At 43.6% G+C, this 19,705-nt stretch overlaps 1 protein-coding gene across 2 annotated transcripts in view; it reads right to left on the bottom strand.

Annotated features, from left to right (window-relative positions):
• Positions 1 to 19,705, bottom strand: part of SDR42E2 (short chain dehydrogenase/reductase family 42E, member 2) — a 130,712-nt gene that overhangs the window by 11,882 nt on the left and 99,125 nt on the right. For both annotated transcript variants that reach the window (XM_040440585.1, XM_040440583.1), the window contains 4 exons: positions 7,806 to 7,888; positions 6,330 to 6,467; positions 6,179 to 6,247; positions 445 to 508 (listed from right to left, as the gene is read on the bottom strand). In XM_040440585.1, the coding sequence (XP_040296519.1) occupies positions 445 to 508; positions 6,179 to 6,247; positions 6,330 to 6,467; positions 7,806 to 7,888 (354 nt within the window). The remainder of the gene's footprint in view (positions 1 to 444; positions 509 to 6,178; positions 6,248 to 6,329; positions 6,468 to 7,805; positions 7,889 to 19,705) is intronic.

Genomic DNA, 19,705 nt, shown 5'->3' with positions numbered 1-19,705 from the left:
TCTCTGTAGATTGTACAATGTGATAAATTATTTGTTTTTATATTGCTATGGTATACTTAAAATACCAAAGCATTATTAGCTGTCAGTGTAATTAGGCATCGATTTGTGAACACCCCTGCAGTTTTAGCCACTCCCCCAGTTCCCCTTTCCCTGAGATATCCAGACCTGGCACTCCAGGGGATAGGGGAGTGGCTAAGACTGTAGGGGTGTTCACAAACTGGTGCTCCAAGGGCTCTGCCCGGCCTTTGAGTGCTCCAACTGGCTAATAAGAATATTAATAACAATTCTGTTTTCTCTGGAACAATGCATTATACAGACATAAACAAGGTATCATCAGCATGATCAACCCTGCCATGCAGTGTGTCTAGTTTAATAGGGTTGATCATGCTGACAGATGCTCTTCAAATACTCAGAATCTGTAAATAATCTATAAACTATACATACCTGCAGCATAGGCCACAGAGCTGGGTATAATTATCCACGGATCTGAGAAACCAAGTTTTTCAAACTGAAAATGCAAAGAGGCATTTTCAGAATTACTTGTATTTACATATATTTATATATATGAAATAACTTGACAGTACACAGCAGATTGTACCAAATAGATTTCTTTTTTGTTATGATTCGCTTAATGTGTATCTGTAATAAAATTCTTGTCAATAAAAAAAGATTTGATTTAAAAATAAATAAATATACATCTGATTGAAAGGGTACTTTCACACTTGCGTTTTTCTTTTCCGGCATAGAGTTCCGTCAAAAGGGCTCTATACCGGAAAAGAACCGATCAGTTTTATCCCCATGCATTCTGAATGGAGAGTAATCCGTTCAGGATGCATCAGGATGTCTTCAGTTCAGTCATTTTGACTGATCAGGCAAAAGAGAAAACCGCAGCATGCTACGGTTTTATCTCCGGCGAAAAGAACGGAAGAATGCCGGATCCGGCATTTTTTCCCATAGGAATGTATTAGTGCCGGATCCGGCATTCAGAATACCGGAATGCCGGATCCGTCCTTCCGGTCTGCGCATGCGCAGACTGAAAAAAAGGTGAAAATAAATAAATGCCGGATCCGTTTTGCCGGATGACACCGGAAAGACAGATCCGGCATTTCAATGCATTTTTTCGACTGATCAGGCATTTTTAAGACTGATCAGGATCCTGATCAGTCTTACTAATGCCATCAGTTGGCATACGTTTTGCCTGATCCGGCAGGCAGTTCCGGCGACGGAACTGCTTGCCGGATCTCTCTGCCGCAAGTGTGAAAGTACCCTAATATTACCCTTATATATATATATATAACAGGAAAAGATTTGGCAGCACTAATTCACAATAAATGCCATGGGTGCTATGTCCCAGGGTATAACTTCTTACCCAAATTTTTTTTTATTTGCTTTCTCATTGCTTGAGAAAGGCTCTGTGTCCGAGCCGAAACGTTGCCTCACTGTCCCACTTGGGTCGATTAAATCACGATTTTCTATGGAAGTGTTGTCCGTTTCTTTCTATGTGTGTATATATATATATATATATATATATATATATACACAGTACAGACCAAAAGTTTGGACACAGCTTCTCATTCAAAGAGTTTTCTTTATTTTCATGACTATGAAAATTGTAGATTCACACTGAAGGCATCAAAACTATGAATTAACACATGTGGAATTATATACATAACAAACAAGTGTGAAACAACTGAAAATATGTCATATTCTAGGTTCTTCAAAGTAGCCACCTTTTGCTTTGATTACTGCTTTCACACTCTTGGCATTCTCTTGATGAGCTTCAAAAGGTAGTCCCCTGAAATGGTTTTCACTTCACAGGTGTGCCCTGTCAGGTTTAATAAGTGGGATTTCTTGCCTTATAAATGGGGTTGGGACCATCAGTTGCGTTGAGGAGAAGTCAGGTGGATACACAGCTGATAGTCTTACTGAATAGACTGTTAGAATTTGTATTATGGCAAGAAAAAAGCAGCTAAGTAAAGAAAAACGAGTGGCCATCATTACTTTAACCCCTTAAGGACGCAGGGCGTATCGGTACGCCCTATTTCCCGAGTCCTTAAGGACTCAGGGCGTACCGGTACGTCCTAGCTTGAACTCAGTATTCCGGCGCCCGAGGGGTTAAACGGAACGGGATTTCGGCTGAAATCCTTCAGCCGGCATCCTGTGACAACGCCAGGGGGGGTCATGTGACCCCCCCGTGTCGGCGATCGCAGCAAACCGCAGGTCAATTCAGACCTGCGGTTTGCTGCGCTTTTTGCAGTTTCTGATGCCCGCGGTCCCTGACCGCGGGGATCAGAAACTTTTGAGTGCCTATAATCTATATTTTTCACCCCCCCCTGCACCCCTGCATGATTTGATGCCGGCGGGTGGTGCGGGGGGGGTGTCGCATGCGGTGGGGGCGGTGCGGGAGGCGGGCGGTGCGGCAGGCGGGATCGCGATCCCCCGCCCGCCTCCCCATGAACGATCGTTGGCTTCTAGTGGTTGTACCAGGGTGCCAGCACATTGCTGGCACCCTGGTATAAACGGCTGACATCTGTGCAGATGTCAGCCGTTTAACCCTTTCCATACCGCGGTCCGTACGGACCGCTGTATGGAAAAAGTTAACTGTCGTCGGTCAGGGAGCTCCCTCCCTCTCCATCGGGGGGCTGCTGTGCCTTTGCAGCCCCCCGATGGAGAGGGAGAGAGCCCCCAGAGAGCCCCCCTCAGCCCTGTGCTTACCCTTCCCCGTCTGCGAAGTTCTGAGCAGACGGGGAAGGTTCCCATGGCAACAGGACGCCTGCTCAGGCGTCCTGCTGTCCATGGTGCTGAACAGATCTATGCTGAAAGCATAGATCTGTTCAGTGTAAGTAAAATACAGTATAGAACAATATATATTGTACTGTACTGTATTATACAGACATCAGACCCACTGGATCTTCCAGAACCAAGTGGGTCTGGGTCAAAAAAAAAGTTAAAAAAAGTTTAAAAAGTTAAGATAAAAAAAAAACATTCATCACTGAATAAAAAAAATAAAAAATAAAATACACTACACATATTAGGTATCGCCGCGTCCGTAACGACCTGATCTATAATACGGTCATGTTACTTTCCCCGCACGGTGAACACCATAAAAATAAAAAAATAAAAACTATGAGAAAATTGAAATTTTGCCCACCTTACTTCCCAAAAAAGGTAATAAAAGTGATCAAAAAAGTCACATGTACGCCAAAATAGTACCAATCAAACCGTCATCTCATCCCGCAAAAATCATACCTTACCCAAGATAATCGCCCAAAAACTGAAAAAACTATGGCTCTCAGACTAAAGAAACACTAAAACATGATTTTTTTTGTTTCAAAAATGAAATCATTGTGTAAAACTTACATAAATAAAAATAAAGTATACATATTAGGTATCGCCGCGTCCGTATCGACCGGCTCTATAAGAATATCACATGATCTAACCCCTCAGGTGACCACCGTAAAAAATAAAAAATAAAAACGGTGTAAAAAAAGCCATTTTTTGTCATCTTACGTCACAAAAAGTGTAATAACAAGCGATCAAAAAGTCATATGCACCCCAAAATAGTGCCAATTAAACCGTCATCTCATCCCGCAAAAAATGAGACCCTACTCAAGATAATCGCCCAAAAACTGAAAAAACTATGGCTCTTAGACTATGGAGACACTAAAACTTTTTTTGGTTTTAAAAATGAAGTTATTGTATAAAACTTACATAAATAAAAAAAAAGGTATACATATTAGGTATCACCGCGTCCGTGACAACCTGCTCTATAAAATTACCACATGATCTAACCTGTCAGATGAATGTTGTAAATAACAAAAAAAAAAAAACGTGCCAAAAAAGCTATTTCTTGTTACCTTGCCGCACAAAAAGTGTAATATAGAGCAACCAAAAATCATATGTACCCTAAACTAGTACCAACAAAGCTGCCACCTTATTCCGTACTTTCTAAAATGGGGTCACTTTTTTGGAGTTTCTACTCTAGGGGTGCATCAGGGGGGCTTCAAATGGGACATGGTGTCAAAAAAACCAGTCCAGCAAAACCTGCCTTCCAAAAACCGTATGGCATTCCTTTCCTTCTGCGCCCTGCCGTGTGCCCGTACAGCGGTTTACGACCACATATGGGGTGTTTCTGTAAACTACAGAATAAGGGCCATAAATAATGAGTTTTGTTTGGCTGTTAACCCTTGCTTTGTTACTGGAAAAAAAATATTAAAATGGAAAATCTGCCAAAAAAGTGAAATTTTGAAATTGTATCTCTATTTTCCATTAAATCTTGTGCAACACCTAAAGGGTTAACAAAGTTTGTAAAATCAGTTTTGAATACCTTGAGGGGTGTAGTTTCTTAGATGGGGTCACTTTTATGGAGTTTCTACTCTAGGGGTGCATCAGGGGGGCTTCAAATGGGACATGGTGTCAAAAAAACAGTCCAGCAAAATCTGGCTTCCAAAAACCATACGGCGCACCTTTCACTCTACGCCCCGCTGTGTGGCCGTACAGTAGTTTACGGCCACATATGGGGTGTTTCTGTAAACGGCAGAGTCAGGGCAATAAAGATACAGTCTTGTTTGGCTGTTAACCCTTGCTTTGTTAGTGGAAAAAATGGGTTAAAATGGAAAATTAGGCAAAAAAATGAAATTCTCAAATTTCATCCCCATTTGCCAATAACTCTTGTGCAACACCTAAAGGGTTAACAAAGTTTGTAAAATCAGTTTTGAATACCTTGAGGGGTGTAGTTTCTTAGATGGGGTCACTTTTATGGAGTTTCTACTCTAGGGGTGCATCAGGGGGCTTCAAATGGGACATGGTGTCAAAAAAACAGTCCAGCAAAATCAGCCCTCCAAAAACCAAACGGCGCACCTTTCACTCTACGCCCTACTGTGTGCCCGTACAGTAGTTTACGGCCACATATGGGGTGTTTCTGTAAACGGCAGAGTCAGGGCAATAAAGATACAGTCTTGTTTAGCTGTTAACCCTTGCTTTGTTAGTGGAAAAAATGGGTTAAAATGGAAAATTAGGCAAAAAAATGAAATTCTCAAATTTCATCCCCATTTGCCAATAACTCTTGTGCAATACCTAAAGGGTTAACAAAGCTTGTAAAATCAGTTTTGAATACCTTGAGGGGTGTAGTTTATAGAATGGGGTCATTTTTGGGCGGTTTCTATTATGTAAGCCTCGCAAAGTGACTTCAGACCTGTAGTGGTCCCTAAAAATTTGGTTTTTGTAAATTTCTGAAAAATTTCAAGATTTGCTTCTAAACTTCTAAGCCTTATAACATCCCCAAAAAATAAAATATCAATCCCAAAATGCTACAAACATGAAGTAGACATATGGGGAATGTAAAGTCATCAAAATTTTTGGGGGTATTACTATGTATTACAGAAGTAGAGAAACTGAAACTTTGAAATTTGCAAATTTTTCAAAATTTTTGGTAAATATGGTATTTTTTTATGCAAAAAAATTAACTTTTTTGACCCAATTTTAGCAGTGTCATGAAGTACAATATGTGACGAAAAAAAAATCTCAGAACGGCCTGGATAAGTCAAAGCGTTTTAAAGTTATCAGCACTTAAAGTGACACTGGTCAGATTTGCAAAAAATGGCCAAGTCCTTAAGGTGAAATAGGGCTGAGTCCTTAAGGGGTTAAGAAATGAAGGTCAGTCAGTCAGCCGAAAAATTGGGAAAACTTTGAAAGTAAGGGCTATTTGACCATGAAGGAGAGTGATGGGGTGCTGCGCCAGATTACCTGGCCTCCACAGTCACCGAACCTGAACCCAATCGAGATGGTTTGGGGTGAGCTGGACCGCAGAGTGAAGGCAAAAGGGCCAACAAGTGCTAAGCATCTCTGGGAACTCCTTCAAGACTGTTGGAAGACCATTTCAGGGGACTACCTCTTGAAGCTCATCAAGAGAATGCCAAGAGTGTGCAAAGCAGTAATCAAAGCAAAAGGTGGCTACTTTGAAGAACCTAGAATATGACATATTTTCAGTTGTTTCACACTTGTTTGTTATGTATATAATTCCACATGTGTTAATTCATAGTTTTGATGCCTTCATAGTCATGAAAATAAAGAAAACTCTTTGAATGAGAAGGTGTGTCCAAACTTTTGGTCTGTACTGTATATATACAATTTAAGCTGATCCCAGACATTAGTATCCATCTCTTTAGCTGTTACTTACTATTGGATGTAGGTACCAATCATCAAAGCTGACATCTTCTCCGTCATGGATAAAATAGGCTTTTCCACTCTGAAACACGTTACATTAAAGTGAATGGAGCTTAGTTTTACCACAATTTTGCACCATCACATCTCATATTACATTAACTTACAGCTATATAGCCTTTACTGGCAGTCAAAGCCTCTGCAGCAAGTATATGAGCGTCGATTAGATTATATAAATGGATCCAGTTCATCTTGGTCTCCTTATTCCAAAATTTTAAATATAATAATCCCTTCTCTGCATTTTCCTGCATTAAGATGAAAAAAGACATTCAGTAAATATATGTTCTTATTATAGCGGTGGTCCATGCCGCCGCAGCGCACCCCTTCCTTCACCTGTCGGTATCCCAGCAGTCTACTGAACAGAAACTACTTCAAGACGTAGCAGCCTGGTGGTTCCCCTGCAGCATGGTACAGATTTCTGTATAGGTGTAAAGGGGTGAAGATCTGGGGAGGCCACTTTCAGGAGTAGCCCCAAGTCAAATCTGTTCAGGAGACACAGGGGATCCACAGCCACCTAGTAACCTATTATATATATTCTTAAAGGGATTCTGTCACCAGGTTTGACCCCTGTCAGCTAAACATATGCTGATGTTCAGGGCGTCTTCACGATTCCTAATGTGGGCTTATAAATGTCATCTGTGGGCTTATTTAGCTAAAAAACAGGTTTTACTAACCTGTCAGTCAAACAAATAAGGTGCCCAAGGGGATGTTAATGGGTGCAAGATGCCCGCCGCACCCACCGCCGTTAGTGCCCAGTGCCGCCTTTCCGGACTTCTGCGCCGCCTCCTAATCCTCTGTGCAGCCTCTCGCTCTCCCTCCCTCCCCCCTCCTTCTGCTGTAAGATCTCGCGCATACAGGGGTTGAGCGAAGTGCCGGCGCATGCGCACTTCACTGTAAGAAGCCAAATGGATAAGTCCGCACGGGCGCATCAGGCAGAGCCCTGTGCGCAAGCGCGAGATCTTACAGCAGAAGGAGGGGGGAGGGAGGGAGAGCGAGAGGCGGCACAGAGGATTAGGAGGCGGCACAGAGGATTAGGAGGCGGCGCAGAAGTCTGGAAAGGCGGCGCTGGGAACGAACGGTGGTGGGTGCGGCGGGCATCTTGCACCCATTAACATCCCCTTGGGCACCTTATTTGTTTGACTGACAGGTTAGTAAAACCTGTCTTTTAGCTAAATAAGCCCACAGATGACATTTATAAGCCCACATTAGGAATCCTGATGAGGCCCTGAACATCAGCATATGTTTAGCTGACAGGGGTCAAACCTGGTGACAGATCCCTTTAACTGCTTTGAAATGTATGACAACGATGCCAGTGCTTCCCAGCTCTCTTCTTTTTAATTGGAATACCAGTCCAATTGATAGATTTTTCCAGTCCTTTGATTAGTACTATTAGTACTATGCAGCCAAGTCACACACAAAACACATCACGATATAATATTTGATTTGGTTTTCATCTGTTCATGAAGCCTACAGTGCCCCACGTTCTACTCATTACCATAAATAGTCCAAAACTCCCTTTTTCTTCTAAACCTCGGAGCCCATGTCCAGTACCCATGTATTATATTTAGGCCCAGATGACTTACAACCAGTCTTGGCAAATGTCTTTTTTCATCTGGTCCATAAATTCCTGGAGGCCGCAACACACATGTATGGAGTCTACCACCTCCTGGAAGAACACAGAAGAATGTCTGAAGTCAGCAAAGTTTCTTATACTAAACAAAGTTTTATTGTAAGCAATTCTCTTTTATATATTTTACTTTTGCCTGTAATTAGCTCCAAGTGACACCTTAGGAAAGTCTTCACCAATATCTCTATAAGGCCTAATGCAGACGACTGTATGTATTTTGTGGTTGGCAAAGACGGATACCGGCCATGCGCATGCTGCATTTTATTAATAGAACTGCCTATTTTTGCCTGTAAAAAGGACAAGAACAGGACATGTTCTATAATTCGTCGAACAAACACAAATGTGGACAGCACACAGATGACATCCATGTGCTGTCCGCTTTTTTATGGACCCATTGAAATGAATGAAATACTTATACACAAACAACCATTGTATGAATGAGGCCTAAATGATTACTCGTAAAAATGAAACATTCCCATCCGATTATTATCTGGAAACAATTTGTTACTAAGGCCTCCTGCACATGAACTTGTGCTTTCCGTGGCCGTATTGCGGACCGCATTTGCGGATCCGCAATACACGAGCGCCGTTCTGTGGCCATTCCGCATCATGGATGCAGACCCATTCACTTCAATGGGTCCGCAAATCCGGAGATGCGGAATGGTGCGGAACAGAACACGGAACGGAACCCTACGGGAGCATTACGAAGTGCTTCCGTGGGGGGTTTCGTCCCGTACTTCCGTTCCGCAAAAAGATAGAACATGTCCTATCTTTTTGTGGAACGGCCGGATCGCGGACCCATTGAAGTGAATGGGTCCGCGATCTGCTGCGGCTGCTCCACGGACGTTGTTCGTGCATTGTGACCCGCATTTTGCGGGCCGCAGCACGACCACGGGGTGCACACGTTCGTGTGCAGGAGGCCTAACTCTATAGATCAGTGATGGCTAACCTCCGACACTCCAGCTGTGGTGAAACTACGACTCTCAGCACATTCATTTCTATGGAGTTCTGAGAACAGCCAGTGTGCATCTTGGGAGTTGTAGTCTTACCACAGCTGGAGTGCTGGAGGTTAGCCATAACTGCTATAGATCATAATAGAAACAGTAAAGTAATTAGTATATGTCTGTAGCAAAACAAAAAAATAAAAACACTAATTGTAAATTGTTTGCAGCTACGTTAGAGCCTCTGACAGCTTTGATTATGGGGATAACTGTATTCAGGGCTTTGTCCCTCAAGGTATTAATTCCAAGATCTTATTATATGCAGATAATATGTTACTTTCAGAGGAAATCTGTCAATATTTGTTCCCTACCATAGAAAACACTGATCAGTTTGGCCAATTTTCCAGTATAACCATAAACGGAGAGAAATCTGCAACATTAACCCATAGCGAACTGCCATGTACGGCGCTCTGATCGGGCGGGTGCAGGAGCTGCGCCTGCTCGATCAGCGGCAGGGGTCCAACTGTTCCTGCCAACCAGGCCCCTGCTGTATACGCCAGAGTCTGTGAATACACTGATGTCGACGTGCTAACCCCTTGTATGCCATGGTCAATACTAACCACAGCATGCACGGGGTTTGTGAAGGGTACAGGCACCCTCCCCAACTCCATCGCATACCCGCACTGCGGTGATGGGGACCCGATGGCTGGAACGGCAGCCCGATACCTTACACGGGCATTGGGGCTTGCCTCCTACGGAAGCCTATCAGATCCAGCCCTCAGGTTGGGTCTCATAGGCAGTCTGTCAGTGTAAAGGCTGACAGGCAGTGCATTACAATACACATTGTATTGAAATGCATTGTGGAGAGGATCAGACCCCCAAAAGTGGAACAAAAATACATTTTTAAAAAAGGTAAAAAAAGTTTTTTACATAATAAAAAATAAAACTATCAAGTAAAATAAATGGCCCTTTCCTATAATAAAGACATAAAATTTTAAAAAATAGAAACATTTTTTTGATCCTGCAAAAAACAAGACAGAAAATGGCAACACAAAAACAAGATATTTTCTTTTCAAAAATGCTTTTACTATGTAAAACTCAATAAAAATAAAACAAATAGACATATTAGGTATCGCCGCGTCTGTAACTTCCTGCTAGGTAAAATCATCACATGAGCCACCCAGTCAGGTGAACGCTATAAAAAACTAAGAATAAAAACGGTGCCAAAACAGTCATTTTTTTGTTACCTTGCCACACAAAAATGGTACCAATGAAATGGTCACCTCATCCCGCAAAAAAACAAGCCCCCACATAAGACACATAATATTTTAAAAATATGGCTTTTCTTTTAAAAAAATGCCTTTACTGTGTAAAACTTAACAAAAAAAAATAAAAAAATAGACATATTAGGTATTGCCACGTCTGTAATGACTGGCTCTATAAAAATATTACATGATCCACCCCATCAGAAGAACACTCCAAAAAAAAACTGTGCCAAAACAGCCATTTTTGGTCACAAAAAGTGTAATACCAAGCGATCAAAAAGTCGTATGTACCCCAAATTGGTACCAATCAAACTGCCACCTCTTACCGCAAAATACAAGCCCTCAAACAGGAACATTGCCAGAAAAATACAAAAATGATGGCTTTTAGAAAATGGTGATGCAAAAGTAAAAAATATATAAAATTGGTATCTCTGTAATCACACTGTAATCACACTGACCAGCAGAATAAAGATAATGTGTCATTTTTCCCACACTGTGTTCGCTGCAATAACAAGATAAAAAGCAATAGCAGAGGTTCTTTATCCTGGTAGCAAAAAGTGATCAAACAGTTGTATGTACTCCAAAATAGAACCAATGATGATGGCAACTCATCCTGCAAAAGATAAGTCCTGACACAGCTCCATGAATGTATGGTTGTCAGAAAATGTCTGTTCTGGTCCCCAGAGGCTGTTCAATACCAACATGGCATCCGTGACCTAATTCATCAAATTCTGCACAGCAAAAGCCGAATAGCAGCCTTTCCTGCAGCGTACCACCAGCAGTTTATGTCCACACTTATGACATTTCCTTACCTAGTAGAACCAACCTAACAATTTAAAGGGCATGGTGTGTTACAGATGACACACAGTAGGCACAGCATATTGGGCACTGAAATGCCATATCTGTTGAAAACTTTATATTTTGCACAGTCCCATGCTCACTAATGTTTGCAAAACACATGTGGGGTCAAAATGCCCACTCCAACCTCTAATAAATACCTTAGTTGTAGTATCTGATATAAGGTCACTTCTCTGGGGTTCTATTGATTATTTCATCCCACATTGGGCCACAAATGTGCATGGTGCTCTTTTACACCTGGGCCCTGTTGTATGTCCAGACAAAAGATTAGGCCACATGTAGGGTGTTTCTAAAACTATAAAGCATGGCATAATAATATGAGGGCTCATTTTTCACACTGGCACACTCTGGGTACAACTTATTGGGCACTGAAATGGCGCATCTGTGGAAATATTGCACCATCTGCTGTGAATTAATTTGGCAAAACACCTGTTGGGTCAAAATACTCACTATGCCCCTTGGTAAATACTTCAAGGGGTGTGGTTTCTAAAATGGGATCATTTCTTGTGTTTTTATTTTTATTTTTTATTTAACCTCAGAGTCTCTGCAGTTGTCGTTTAATGCTGTATAAATGCACATGGCGCTCCTTCCTTTCTTTGCCAATTTTCTTTTTATTAAACATCAGCAAAATGTTACAAGAAGATATAGATTACTTCTTAACAAGTACAGGTAATGTTTGAATAATCACATCATCAAACAGTAAGCATGTACATGTCAACATTTGTTTGAAATAAAGACTGATATATAATCATGGGACAAACAGGACGATAGGAACCAAACATTTGTCAGGCTTCTAATGTGGCCAAAAAGGTGTTCCTAGGGATCACAATAACACGTAGACAAGGGTAGACAGATGACAACATGTAGGTTGACATATAGGGAACATATAAGGAGGAAAGGGGAGGGGGGAGGGAGAGAAGTTTGCTGTGAGAAAGTTGGAAAGCTCAGATGATCAAGCAAAGCCACGAAAAAGCTTCCAGGGTTGCCAGACCTTTAGGAATTTCTGGCGGTTTCCCGTTTCCCAGGCCGCTAACTCTTCTAGGCGGTATACCTGGTCCACCTTATCCAACCATTCCACTTGTGACGTGGGTCTATCTGATTTCCATTTGAGCGGAACAAGTAGTCTAGCTGCTGTGAGTAGCATCGTTGGTAAATTAGCTTTTGACGGGGTAAAGGTTTGGTTTGGGCACCAGAGTAGTACTAGTTTAGGGTCCAGTACTAATGGATGTTGTGGAGAGCATGCCTGGTTAATAGTATTTTCGACTTGGAGCAGAAGGGGCGTATGGTATGACAGCTCCACCAAATGTGGGATAGTGATCCCTGTTCAGTGCCGCACCTCCAACATACATCTGGTATGGAAGGGTTTAATTTGTGGAGAAATACAGGCGTTTTATACCATCTAGTCGTGAGCTTGAAGGAGTTCTCCTGCACTATTACACAGCGTGAGAAGCCATGTGAGTTGGTTAAAATGGCAGCTTTTTCAGGAGCCGAAGATTTCGTCGAAAGCTCCATTTCCCATGCAGTGAGATGCGACATGGTTGGCGGGGCGGCTGAGAGAAGGAGCTTGTACATTTTGGATAGAGCTTTTGAAGCAGGGAAGGGTATTCCTACACGTTCTTCAAGCCACGTTGGTGGGGTATTATGAGGGGGAGGCATCTCGAGTTTCTTAATGTCCTTACGGAAGCCTAGCATCTGCAGGAAAGACGCTTTTTTCACTAAAAGTGTATTTAGTATGGATGCCCAATCCAGCTCCCCGTTTTGGTTTCTGATACTATCAAGTGAGTGGTTATGAAGAAGTGACCAGATGCCTGAGGCGTCAAGTATATCTCTGTGAATATGTGCTTGTAACAAAGATAGAGGAAGATGAGTGTGCGGGAATCTCAGTTCTTTGGCAGTAAACAGCTTAGACCATTCCGCAAGTACCGCTTTCCACATATACGAAACATTTGTGGAATTATGCAGGCAGGGGCGAACCCCCCATAAGGCAAGTTTTTCTCTGTAAGTAAGAGTGGCGGCTTCCAGATGGGCGCACAATGACGTTGGCTCCCCAGCTAGTATGTCCAATCCCCTGATCACTTGGTTTGCCTTGTAATAAAGGCGAATATCTGGTAGCCCAAACCTCCTTTCCCTTGTTAGGGTCGAGTAGGCTACTCTAGCTTTTTTACTCTTCCAAATGAAGGAGGAGAAGATTCTTTTGATGTCATTAAAATAGGAATTGGGCAGCCAGATAGGTAGCGTTTGTATGAGATAGATGAACTTGGGGACAATGTAGGCCTTTAAGTAGTTTTTTCTGCCCATCCATGAGACAAATGGGAGCTTCACTGTTTGGAGGTGCTGACGTATATCTTTCAGGAGCGGGGCGTAGTTAAGTTGATTAGGTCAGTTGGATTGGCCGAGATATGAACGCCGAGATACTGTACAGGGAGTGCAGAATTATTAGGCAAGTTGTATTTTTGAGGATTAATTTTATTATTGAACAACAACCATGTTCTCAATGAACCCAAAAAACTCATTAATATCAAAGCTGAATATTTTTGGAAGTAGTTTTTAGTTTGTTTTTAGTTTTAGCTATTTTAGGGGGATATCTGTGTGTGCAGGTGACTATTACTGTGCATAATTATTAGGCAACTTAACAAAAAACAAATATATACCCATTTCAATTATTTATTTTTACCAGTGAAACCAATATAACATCTCAACATTCACAAATATACATTTCTGACATTCAAAAACAAAACAAAAACAAATCAGTGACCAATATAGCCACCTTTCTTTGCAAGGACATTCAAAAGCCTGCCATCCATGGATTCTGTCAGTGTTTTGATCTGTTCACCATCAACATTGCGTGCAGCAGCAACCACAGCCTCCCAGACACTGTTTAGAGAGGTGTACTGTTTTCCCTCCTTGTAAATCTCACATTTGATGAGGGACCACAGGTTCTCAATGGAGTTCAGATCAGGTGAACAAGGAGGCCATGTCTTCAGATTTTCTTCTTTTATACCCTTTCTTGCCAGCCACGCTGTGGAGTACTTGGACGCGTGTGATGGAGCATTGTCCTGCATGAAAATCATGTTTTTCTTGAAGGATGCAGACTTCTTCCTGTACCACTGCTTGAAGAAGGTGTCTTCCAGAAACTGGCAGTAGGACTGGGAGTTGAGCTTGACTCCATCCTCAACCCGAAAAGGCCCCACAAGCTCATCTTTGATGATACCAGCCCAAACCAGTACTCCACCTCCACCTTGCTGGCGTCTGAGTCGGACTGGAGCTCTCTGCCCTTTACCAATCCAGCCACGGGCCCATCCATCTGGCCCATCAAGACTCACTTTCATTTCATCAGTCCATAAAACCTTAGAAAAATCAGTCTTGAGATATTTCTTGGCCCAGTCTTGACGTTTCAGCTTGTGTGTCTTGTTCAGTGGTGGTCGTCTTTCAGCCTTTCTTACCTTGGCCATGTCTCTGAGTATTGCACACCTTGTGCTTTTGGGCACTCCAGTGATGTTGCAGCTCTGAAATATGGCCAAACTTTTCTCAGTTCAAGGGCAGTTATTTTGCGCCTTGGTTTTTACACACGCTTCTTGCGACCCTGTTGACTATTTTGAATGAAACGCTTGATTGTTCGATGATCACGCTTCAGAAGCTTTGCAATTTTAAGAGTGCTGCATCCCTCTGCAAGATATCTCACTATTTTTGACTTTTCTGAGCCTGTCAAGTCCTTCTTTTGACCCATTTTGCCAAAGGAAAGGAAGTTGCCTAATAATTATGCACACCTGATATAGGGTGTTGATGTCATTAGACCACACCCCTTCTCATTACAGAGATGCACATCACCTAATATGCTTAATTGGTAGTAGTCTTTCGAGCCTATACAGCTTGGAGTAAGACAACATGCATAAAGAGGATGATGTGGTCAAAATACTCATTTGCCTAATAATTCTGCACGCAGTGTATAGAGTGCGGGGCCCATGTGAATGGGATGGTCCGTTGGAGTTCTAGGACCATATTTCGAGGGCATGTTATGTTAAGCGCTTGTGATTTACTGTAATTTATCTTGAAATTGGACAAAGAACCAAATTCTTCAAAAATTCTCACTAGTTCCAGGAAGGAGGTTGTGGGATTGGATGTTAGAACGAGCAGATCGTCCGCAAAGGCCGCTGCGAAATGGGTGTGTTTATTCACTTTGAGTCCAGAAATCTTAGGATTTTGACGAATCTTGCATAATAGGGTCTCCATTACAATTATAAATAACACCGGAGACAGGGGCAACCTTGTCTGGTATCGTTGGCGATGGAGAAGGGGGGGGGAAGAGAGCCATTAACCTGGACCCTGGCCGAGGGGGCTGAGTAGAGAGACAATACTGCACTGACTAACTGGGGGGAGAAGCCAAACCTTGACATGGCAGCGGACATGAATTGCCAGCTTACCCTGTCAAAGGCCTTCTCTGCGTCAGTACTTAAAAGTGCTAAAGGGCAATGTTTTGATCTGGCCCAGTCAATCAAATGCAGCAAGCGCTTAGTGTTCTCGTTGCCTTGTCTGCCGTGGACGAACCCTACTTGTTCCCTATTAATGATGTCTGGAAGAACCGATTGGAGTCGGGTAGCTAGTATCTTCGCCCACCATTTGATATCTGTGTTCAGGAGGGAAATTGGTCTGTAATTTCCACATGACGTGGGATCTTTGTTTGGTTTTGGTATTATGGTGATGTGTGCTTCCAGCGCCTGAGGAGGAAGGGTTCCCCCGGTCAAGAGGTGGTTACACAGATCTCTAAAGTGCAGTGCTAAGATATCTATGAATGTCTTGTAATAGACAATGGGGTTGCCATCAGGGCCTGGACTTTTGCCCGAGGGGATCGATGCAAGAACTTCACGTAGTTCGGTATCTGTTATTGGGGCTGTCAGGGCTGACACTTTATCACTAGAAATAACTGGAAGTGACAATGTCTCAAGGAATTTATCCGTGGCTGCCTTAAGTTCAGCAGCCGACGTCTGGTTTGGGGAGGGGAGGTTATAAAGCTCGGCATAGAAGTCACAGAATGCTTTAGCTATATCTGGCGTGGTTTTAAGCTTTTTACCGTCTGAAGTTTTAATGGAGGATATACGAGAGGTGTCTAGTTGCTTTTTAGCTAGAGCTGACATTAATCTGTTCCCCTTATTACCGTGCGCATAAGCTCGGAATTTGGAGCGCATGAGGAGCTTGGCAGAAGTTAAGTTTAATAGATTCTTTAGGTTTGAGCGGGCTTCTGAGAGTTCATTTAGGACAGCTTGAGCCTGACTCCTTTTATGGGAGAGCTCTAGCTTTGAGATGTGATCAAGTAGATTAGACAGTGCTAAAGTGCGCTGTTTTTTGGCGAATGCTCCTAAAGATATCAGATCGCCCCTGATTTTGGCCTTATGCTCCTCCCAAATAATAGACGGGGATGGAGCCGATGATCCCACTGTATTAGTGATAAAGTACTCAGAGATGGCTTTTGCGATTTTGGCTTTATGGTTAACGTCAGCGAGGAGAGTCTCGTTCAGCCTGCAGACACGTTCCCTAGAGGGGGGGTCTGAGATATGAAGATGCAAAAAGATCAGGGCATGGTCTGAGAGAGTGATGCTACCTATGGACGTCTTTGATACTCTGTGAATCTGGGATGAAGACAGGAACAGGTAATCGAGTCTTTGATAAGATGCTGGCGCAGAGGAGTAAAACGTCTTTCTCAACCGGATTTAGAGTACGCCACACATCTACTACACCTACTCTCTTCAGGTGTTGTTTAAGGCTCTGTGGGAAAGTGCAGAGCGACCGGTCGAAGAATCAAGATCCGGTTCCAGGGTGGCATTAAAGTCCCCCCTAAAATTACTATACCCTCTTAAAAAGAGGATAATTGTGTCAGGGTTTGAGTTAACCAGGGGATTTGACCTATGTTTGGGGCATATAGGTTAGCAAGTGTCACTGGGTTATCTGCCAACAGGCCTTTTACGAAAATGTAGCACCCATCTGGATCCACCTCCGTCGCTAAATGTTTAAAGGATAGTTGTTTATGAATCGCTACACTCTCCCCTCTACTGGCAGAGAAGAATGGACAGTGAAACCAGTGTGAATATTTAGTAGAAGAGAGATTAGGCACCTTACCGGATTTGAAGTGTGTTTCCTGCAGATATATGATAGATGCCTTTTCTTTCTGAAGCAGAGACAGTACCTGGGCTCTCTTGCAAGGTTCATTGAGTCCCTTTACGTTGTACGATGCCACCACAACAGCCATTTTTCACGGATTCGACTTCCAGGTGGGGAACAGCCTACGTAGCTGTGTTCGATCTCTCTGAAGCTATGGGGTGGGGAAGAAGGAGACAGAGAATAGGGGGGGGGGGGGTACCACGAAGACAAAGACGACCATGAGAGACACCAAAAACACACTCAAGGATTTTCAGTATCTGGAAAAAACAGGAATAAATCCCAACGATTTGGGGATGAAATAGGGGAGATAGGAAATCCCTTATATAGGGAATAAGATGTGCAGGATGTGTGACCTATTCTGCTGAGGACACACTATCAATAGGGATAGAGTCCCTTCAGGTGTTAAAGGAAGGGGGGGGTGAGATAATAGTAATTTGGAAGGAAAGGTCCGAGACCTTTCCTTCCAAATTACTTGCAGCCTGCTGTGGGGACACTCCCCTAAGGTTTCTGGAGTCGGGATTATTGCACAACCAGGAAGGTGAGCTGGATAAAGTTTTTCTGGGGGTGAGATAATATCACAAAAGTGCCTAGACATGACGAACACCTTGGCACCGCCAAGTATCATACAGTAATAGGTATTCAAAACTTGAACAGAATTAACGTATAAAATTGTTAACAGGTAACATAAGAAATATAGAGCCATGGGAGGCGGAAGAAAGAGCAGCATCATCAGTCTACAGTTTTCCTATAACCTAATCAGGTATGTGATAACTCTAAACTCGGAGAACAGCAGCACCACCTCTGACTTGTTGTATTGACGCAGCCGGGGGATCCCAGGCCCCCACTACCCCCCAAAATGAAAATGAGGGGGGAGGGGGGAAAGGAGGATCCCGCGAGTACGCAATCTTCTGCGTGCAGTTGGGCCACTATCTAGCTCCATATTGTCTAGGAGGTACAGTAGGCTAACACATATAACCCAGGGGATAGGCGGCATCTCTATGCTTGACCACTTTAAATAAACGGAGGAAGGGGGTAAAAAGGGGGGAGGGGAGGGGGAAAGAGGGGGGGAGAAGGGAGGGGGGGGTCTGATGGTTGGGGACATACAAGGTCATGCATGAGGTAGCAGGGAGTAACACCTATGATGGGGAGACGGCTCACTCAAGAGCAGAGCAGCATTTTCTATCTACTCCCAGAAAACATAGCCAAAACCCCAGATCAATTAAAAAACTCCTAAAAACAACGATGCAGCTAATTTACATCTAAGTGCATAACCATGTTATTTAGTGAATGCAGGACCGCACCAACACCTACATAACAGATACTGAGAGCGGCATTACATCGCTATGGAAAGAACGCTTGCCGATCGTGGCAGCGCCTCTCCACACACACAGCAAGCGCCCAGAGCGGCATTACACCTCCACTCCCATAACAAGCAGCAAGCGCAGCGCCGCCCGCACACACAAGGCATGCGATCCGGCGCAGCCAGGCAGATACCTGACCGAGGAGTGGAACCCTGCTAGTGGCGATAGATACATAAGGGGCCCCAGGGTCAGCGAAGGCAAACAGAGGAGGCCAAGCTAGTACAAAGCCCTGCCTGAGCGCTGCTGCTATCGGTCATTAACAAAACATTAGTGGATAAGGGGCAACAGGAGGATAATCCTCCAATGTGGGGGAACCTCAACGATTAACCCTAAAAGTCCTGGCAATGCGACTCACAATATACCCCATCGGCAACAGGCTTATGTATAAAGCCAGTCCTCCTCTGTATTCAGATGCCTCTGAAGGAAAGGGATCCCGGGGCTCCTTTTCTGGACCTGGATGTTCCGGCCGAGCGCTGAGGCAGTCTCAGATTCTTCTGTAATGCCGATGGGAGATCTTCCTCTGGAGGTAAGGGCAGCTACGATGGTATGGGTAGCGGCTCCATATTCAGTGCAAACCACACTCTTTTGAGGTCGTCCGGCGAGTGGACAGTGAGCCTCTTCCCTGTTAATCCAGACGGCCAGGCCAAACGGGAAGAGCCAGGTGTATTGGATGCCTTTCTCACGCAGGGCCTCTAAGAGTGGCTTCAGTATGCGCCGCTTGGCTAACGTCGAGGGGGTGACATCTTGGTAAAACAGGATCTCTTCACCCCCATAGGTCATCGGACGGGTTTCTCTGGCTGCTTGCAGGATTTGTGCGGTATCCACAAAAGATAGAAGTCTGCAAATGATGTCTCGCAGAGTCTCTCCCTGTTTGGGCTTAGGTCGCAGCGCTCGGTGGATGCGCTCTATGACCACACTTGCAGCTCTCTCCGGACCCAGCAGAGATTGGAAGATTTCCATGGCGACCTTCCTCAAGGATTCAGGCACGTACTGCTAGGTGAGCTGTTTAATTCTTATGTTCTTCCTCCTGCTCCGATGTTAAAGATGTGTGAATTTTATTCTATATTTTTGTATATCTAGGATTGTAATGAGTTAACTTTTTCTTCTCCAAGTGCCCACCCACCCCCTCTTTGTTTCAAGACTGGAGAAGAGAGGGGGGGGGCAAAGAGCTGTGCTGTGGGCAGCGTCTGGTTTCTCATCTTTGTACAGGCGTCCCAAGGGAGGTATATAGAGTGTGGAGGAAAGCATAAGCCAATCATATGGCTCGATGATATGTAT

The sequence above is a fragment of the Bufo bufo genome, chromosome 7 (assembly GCF_905171765.1).
Source record: "Bufo bufo chromosome 7, aBufBuf1.1, whole genome shotgun sequence".
Lineage (NCBI taxonomy): Eukaryota > Metazoa > Chordata > Amphibia > Anura > Bufonidae > Bufo > Bufo bufo.
Note: the sequence above shows the minus strand (reverse complement) of the source record. Positions and strands in the feature narration are given on the sequence as shown.